This window comes from Rhinoderma darwinii, chromosome 7, assembly GCF_050947455.1.
Source record: "Rhinoderma darwinii isolate aRhiDar2 chromosome 7, aRhiDar2.hap1, whole genome shotgun sequence".
NCBI lineage: Eukaryota > Metazoa > Chordata > Amphibia > Anura > Rhinodermatidae > Rhinoderma > Rhinoderma darwinii.
This window is the reverse complement of record NC_134693.1, coordinates 102,792,635-102,798,634: the sequence shown is the minus strand read 5'-3', so window position 1 is coordinate 102,798,634 and position 6,000 is coordinate 102,792,635. Positions and strand designations below refer to the sequence as shown.

At 40.3% G+C, this 6,000-nt stretch overlaps 1 protein-coding gene across 3 annotated transcripts in view; it reads right to left on the bottom strand.

Annotated features, from left to right (window-relative positions):
* Positions 1-3,285: 3,285 nt before the first annotated feature.
* Positions 3,286-6,000, bottom strand: part of PFKFB4 (6-phosphofructo-2-kinase/fructose-2,6-biphosphatase 4) — an 85,531-nt gene continuing 82,816 nt past the window's right edge. For 2 of the 3 annotated variants that reach the window (XM_075833739.1, XM_075833737.1), the window contains exons 14-15: positions 5,064-5,136; positions 3,286-3,498 (exon numbers count right to left, since the gene is read on the bottom strand). In XM_075833739.1, the coding sequence (XP_075689854.1) occupies positions 3,491-3,498; positions 5,064-5,136 (81 nt within the window). In that variant the 3' untranslated portion in view covers positions 3,286-3,490. The remainder of the gene's footprint in view (positions 3,499-5,063; positions 5,137-6,000) is intronic. The other variant, XM_075833738.1, reaches the window with a different exon arrangement.

Sequence of the window (6,000 nt, the reverse complement as noted above, 5' to 3'; positions counted from 1 at the left end):
AGTCGTCACCAATTCAACGACCGGGGTACATATGAACTGCTTTTTATTTTATTTTTAATCAGCAGCCTCTTCTCTCTATCAGTGATTGATAGAGCCAAGTGGCTGTCGATTAGTGTAATATATCTGTAATGTACTTGCACGGGCCTCACGGTCACGGAATCTCGGACCAAAGTAGGACATGCTCTACTTTTGTCGGAACGGAGCAACAGGACCGTAACAAACAAAAAAAACAACTGAAGTGTGCATGGCCCCATTGAAATGAATGGGTCAGGGTGCTAGCCGTCAGAAAAATGGCTAGCACCCTGAACAAAAAGACTTGTCTGATCCTATAGTCATTACAATCCATATTCCCCAAATAAGAAAAACAAGCAATAAAATGCAGTACTTACCTATCCTTTCCCCCAGAGGCACTCCCAGTGTATGTTTGCATACACGTAACATGTGACCGCTGTAGCCAATCAGAGGGCTCAGTGGGAGCTTAGCGATGGTGAATTGTATTTCTGGCAAAATGCCAGGAATACAACACCTGACCACTAAGCCTCGCACATTGCCATCAGCGGGCACATGCTATGTGCGAGGCTCAGTGGTCAGGTGTTGTATTCCTGGCATTATGCCAGAAATACAATTCACTATCGCTAAGCTCCCACTGAGCCCTCTCATTGTCATCAGCAGTCACATGCTATGTACATGTAAACAAAAAATCAACAGGAATGCCGCTGAGCATGAGGGCTGGAGCCGGTACCCTAAAAAAAAGTTTTAAACCCGGATAACCCCTTCAAAGTACCAGATATATCTTAGTAAGAATTAGGGGACAGACAGAAGGAAGTGTGATTGCAGGATCAGACTACACAGGGTTTGTTCGTAGTCTGATCATGGAAACATTCTACATTGGAGATGTAGACACAAAACTTTACATTTAGTTTTTTTAAGACTTTTCTCAAAGTGGTTTCATTTCAGATGCACGAAAACAATAAAAAAAAAAATGGTTGCAGAGGTGGATATAAACTTAGAACAATTATGACATTTCTAAAACATACCAAATGGTCTTAAATATAGATGTGTTCGTTCTCCTATAACAATATATGTACAACTCTATCTTAGATTAAAATCTTCTGTACTGTACATAAAGATTCCGGATGAAGAAAGTTCTTGTCTTTGCGTTGAATTTTGGTGCAGTTAGAAACATAAAAAGTAAAAAAACAAATCCCTGTTTTAACCTCCTTTATGCAAGGACGGTGGTAAATCTTAGAGAACGATACTATACATATTGCACATTGCTTGCTAGCCCCAATGCCCTCATCACCCAGCAGCTGAAGTGTTAAGCCGTCTCATTTCACACATAAACCATAAAAATATAAAAGGTTACAGACAAATGTTTACAGAAGAAGCCTTGTTCAGATTAAAAACATCTGCATATGAATCCGTTTGATCAGTGCACAACCGCATGGACGGAGTTTGTGTGTGGATTGTTTCAGGGGAGAAATCTCGCAAAAGTATGGAATAACTTTATAATGGGCAAGTGCAGAACCCAGAACACGAATGCCCTTTATGGACACTTCGAAATTACAGGCCATTCCATGTAAAGCCCAAGTTATCTACCTCTTAGGTTCCCAGATGTTTCTTTCTTTGTTTTACACTTGAATATTTGCCTGGTGGATAAAGGCTAAGAATAGTGGGAATCCCTTTCCCAAGACCATCACCACTCTCCTTTTTGAAATACATCTCAATGCCTGACGCTTTACAGAGCGAGATGAATTGGGAAAATATCAGCGTCCCAGAAGATTTCCCCCCCCCCCCCCCCCCCCCCCACTATATAAAACTTCAAAGAAAAAGTGGAAATTTACAGTTCGTAAGATCAGTCTATAACCAAACCACGTGATTATTCCAAGCAACCCTGCTCCTACGGAAGACTTGTGGCACGCTGGGACAATACCTTGCCGGTGACTCCAGACACCACCAGTCCAATTTCAACCAATACTGGAAACACAAAAAAATCTCAGTACCGTGTTACTGGTTTCCTTGGTCTACGAAGTTACCATTTAACAATATAATGTGGCATAAATAAGTGATGTCATCCAAACTGCCCATCACATGATGCCCACCACCTCTTGTATGACTTGATTTCGGTGCGGTCTCAAACAGATGTGATAAGCGGACTAGGTAAATGCGATTTTCCTGTAAACACTACCAGCGCTAAACACACTTTACATCACAGAGTAACAAGACTGAGCTGTTAAAGGAGTTTTCCGGTTAAAGCAAATTAATGTTATTCTTTTTCAGAATTAATTTTTTTTTATATAGTTTTCCAATAAAAACGTTGTATTAATTCCTGGTTTTCAAGATCTTGGCTTGTGGTTATTCAGTAGGAACCTTCATTGTTTACTTGCAGTGGATAAAATTCTGTCCATGGTCATGTGACGGACACACAGGTGCTGGGATCGTTACAGTACACAGCTTTGATACACATACTGTAACGAGCCGGGCACCTCTATGTCCATCAAAGTTGCCAACCTGATAAGTGGGGTTTTTCCACACAAAAATCACGGACAGTAAACATTCTTTTTACGGACAATTTAAAAAAACCACAATAGATCATACAGATTATACGTAAAATAGGTCTATAACTTAGAATAGTGATCTGAACACATTAGCAGCATGTACCGTGACCTCTAAACCAATAATAATTACAATCCCAATAATTGGCACAAACTCCATCAACTTCAAAAATATCCTGGACGCATCAATTTTTTTTTTCACGGACACTGGAAAAATATGGACTGTCTAGGAATTTACAAATGGTGGGCAACCCTGGTGTCCATCACATGACCATGGACAGAATTGTATCCGCTGGAAGAAAACAATGACTGTTCCTACTGAATAACAATAAGAAGATCTTGAAAACGGAGGAATTAATACAGAAAGTGGATTGGAAAACTATATAAAACTTTTAAAGGATACAAATAACATTTATTTGCTAAAACCAGAGAACTCCTTTAAACTATAATCTGTGTAGCTGCAGGTTATATAAAGTGTTTTCTACCGTCTGCCCTCTGGGGGCAGAAAAGCCCCACAGCACTGGTGATCCACAGGTGAACTAACAGTAATAATTCATAGGTTGTTTGTGCTTTTCGTATATAACCTGAATGTAGTAAGATAGCACAGCTGCCATAACTTAAGAAAAATGCATTGAAATGGCCAAAAACACAAAAGCTACAAAAATAACATGAGTATGTTCCCAATATAAAAAAGGAGGAGTGTTAAAATTGAACATATAATTCACAGTACTTGTGACTTTGAAAATAATGTTTTACCACCTGAACACTAAAGACTGTGCAGTTCTACAGTTAAAAAGACAAGGCTGTTCGTCTTAACCCCATCAGCTGCCAGCGGGTACTGCATTGCGATAGAGAGATGGAGGATATGGGGTTACACCCGTGGCTAAAGATGATTCGGTACAGTCTGCAAAGCATCTTCACTGGTGCGATCTACTTCAACATTCTGAAAGAGAGCGGAAACAAACATTAGATGGGAAAAACTTTACTAACAAACACGTTTTACACGATTCAAAGCCAAATCTGATCTTCCAGAATGATTAGGAACAATTTATCAGTCCACTCTCCATACACTCATGCATTAAAGGCTATGTACACCTTTGAAAGGGTTTTTTTTTCAGCGTGATTGGTGCAACTTTCTAATTAGTTTGTATTAATAGTAGTTTTTACTTTTTGAGCTATAGCTGCTCTGTAGTCTCTATACAGAGCAGCTGTATCGTTCGCCAAGCCCTGACAGGTCCAGACTCAGCGGGTCCTGTGTGTCTCGGACATGCAGGATCCACCTGTAATCTATTATATCATAAGTTATGAACTTAGATGTGATGGATAACAGGTAACAATAACGCTGGCCTGACGGGAACAGGATTTAGGGAATGATACAGCTACCATGTATACAGAATACAGAGCAGCTATAGCTCAAAAAGTAAAAAGACGTTTTAATAAAACCTAATTATAGAGTTGCACCAATCACACTGATAGACATTTTTATTTAAAAAATAAAAATCCCATACATATACACACACCTCTATCCATCTAGCCACATACAAACCGAGGGTTTCATCATGAACCATATAGCAGTGTTCTCTGGTATATACACTGCCAGTCCATAGTGTTTATTGCTATATACATAGACTAGGTTTTTATTGACAGATGCCAACTTGTCACTATGTAACTACCATCTATGTCGCTGGGTCCATCCGTACATCTGGGGTAACTGGTGACGTGTAGACAGCAGATACTCCGGTAACCTACAATGATCTGTGCTCTGTACTGGATCTCCTCATTAAGGGGCCATTTACACATTGCAGTTGTGGTGCAGTTAGAATCACATGTGCTTTTACCACGATTTAGTGTGTTTTTTAATGCGGTTGCTTTCTCCTAACACAACTGAATCGAAAAAACGCGCCAAATCACGGTAAAAACACATGCCGTTTTCCAATGCAGTTCTAACCGCATCTCAACGTGTGAATGGACTCTTAAGGTGAACATTACTTTGCAGGGCTATCTTATCTGTTTCTTTTAGCTCTGGAATTGATTGTTTTTCTTCTATCACATCTTCTTTTACCGTATATTGATCAAGCTGTATAACTCTTGACTGTAGTAACGATGAATTACAATGCTACACAAGACTGGTTTGCTTTCCTCCCGCTGCTCCTAACTGCATATAAATGGTGGGGCCCCAAATCACTGTCCCTTATATTCCACTCCTACTTATAGAGCACATGTACTTCAGCAGTCAGAGTACAGCAACTTCCAATTAATAGCGTGATGATATTTCACATGTACACATGACGGCACGTTCAGTAGATACAGATTTTATTCTGAGGTTAATTAAAAGTCAGACACTCCACAACTAGGATTGTAAGGCTGGGAGAATTTTCTTAGAATTATACAATTATCCATAAAATTGCTTAAAATTAAACTTAAATGAGTGAAATGAACAAGGATTGGGATCAGTTCAGGCAGCAGGAGATTACTTATGGCAGCAATAATAAAAATGAATACAGGCACCATGATTGGTGGGTCCACGGTGGTCAGGCACAGTTATCAGGGCTGCCTCAGATGGCCGGGATATATCTACGTTCTAAGGAGCAGAATATCAGACAATGATGATGCAGAATTTTAAATTAATAGTAATTTATATCATATTTTAATATAAACAAAAACTAAAAAAAAAAAAAGCAGTTAGAAGTAATTTAAAGGGAACCTGTGCATCTGTGTAAAGCCCATGACGGGGTCACGGTCACCACGTCTGCACACTACAGGTTCTGCCTCTGGCCCTTTATTCAGCAGCCAGATGCTTCCAGCTGGTGTCCGCATCCAGCTCCATGTATTGGTCTCTGACAGGGTCCTGCTCCTTCTCTCCCTGCAGAAGCAATCACAGACCGCTCCTGCCGGGCAGAGTTAGCAATGACAGCGCCATATGCTCCTCCTGCACATGTCTCTGTAGCTTCCTGCATCTCTCTCTGCCAATAAACGTTCAGCAATCTCTTCTCAACAGAGTTGTGTGGACCCAGCCATAAAACATGTAGTAATTGGCTCCTAACTTTTTGGTGCTGGCTTTTAGATCTGACTAATATTTGACTGGGCGTGAGCTCACTGCTCATAACTCCACAACAAGAAAAAGATTGGAAAAATGGAATTCATGGGAGAAGAGCAAGACCACTGCTATCTATATGTAACCCCTGCCTTACACGGCATGTTATTTAAAGTGACTCTTTTGGCAGGGGTTCCAATAAGGTTTCCCAGGGATAGTCCCCTACATTGTCATTTCCTACTCCATCTCTTTGTAAAGAGAAAGCTTGGTTGATGCAGTAAGGCTATGTTCATAACTGAATTGGAGCCTCTGTTGAAGATTCCGTCAAATTTGAAGAGAAAAACGACGAAGAACTCGGCGGAGCCCAACAGACCATTCTAAGTCAATGTGTTCCGTCAGATGCCTATGGTA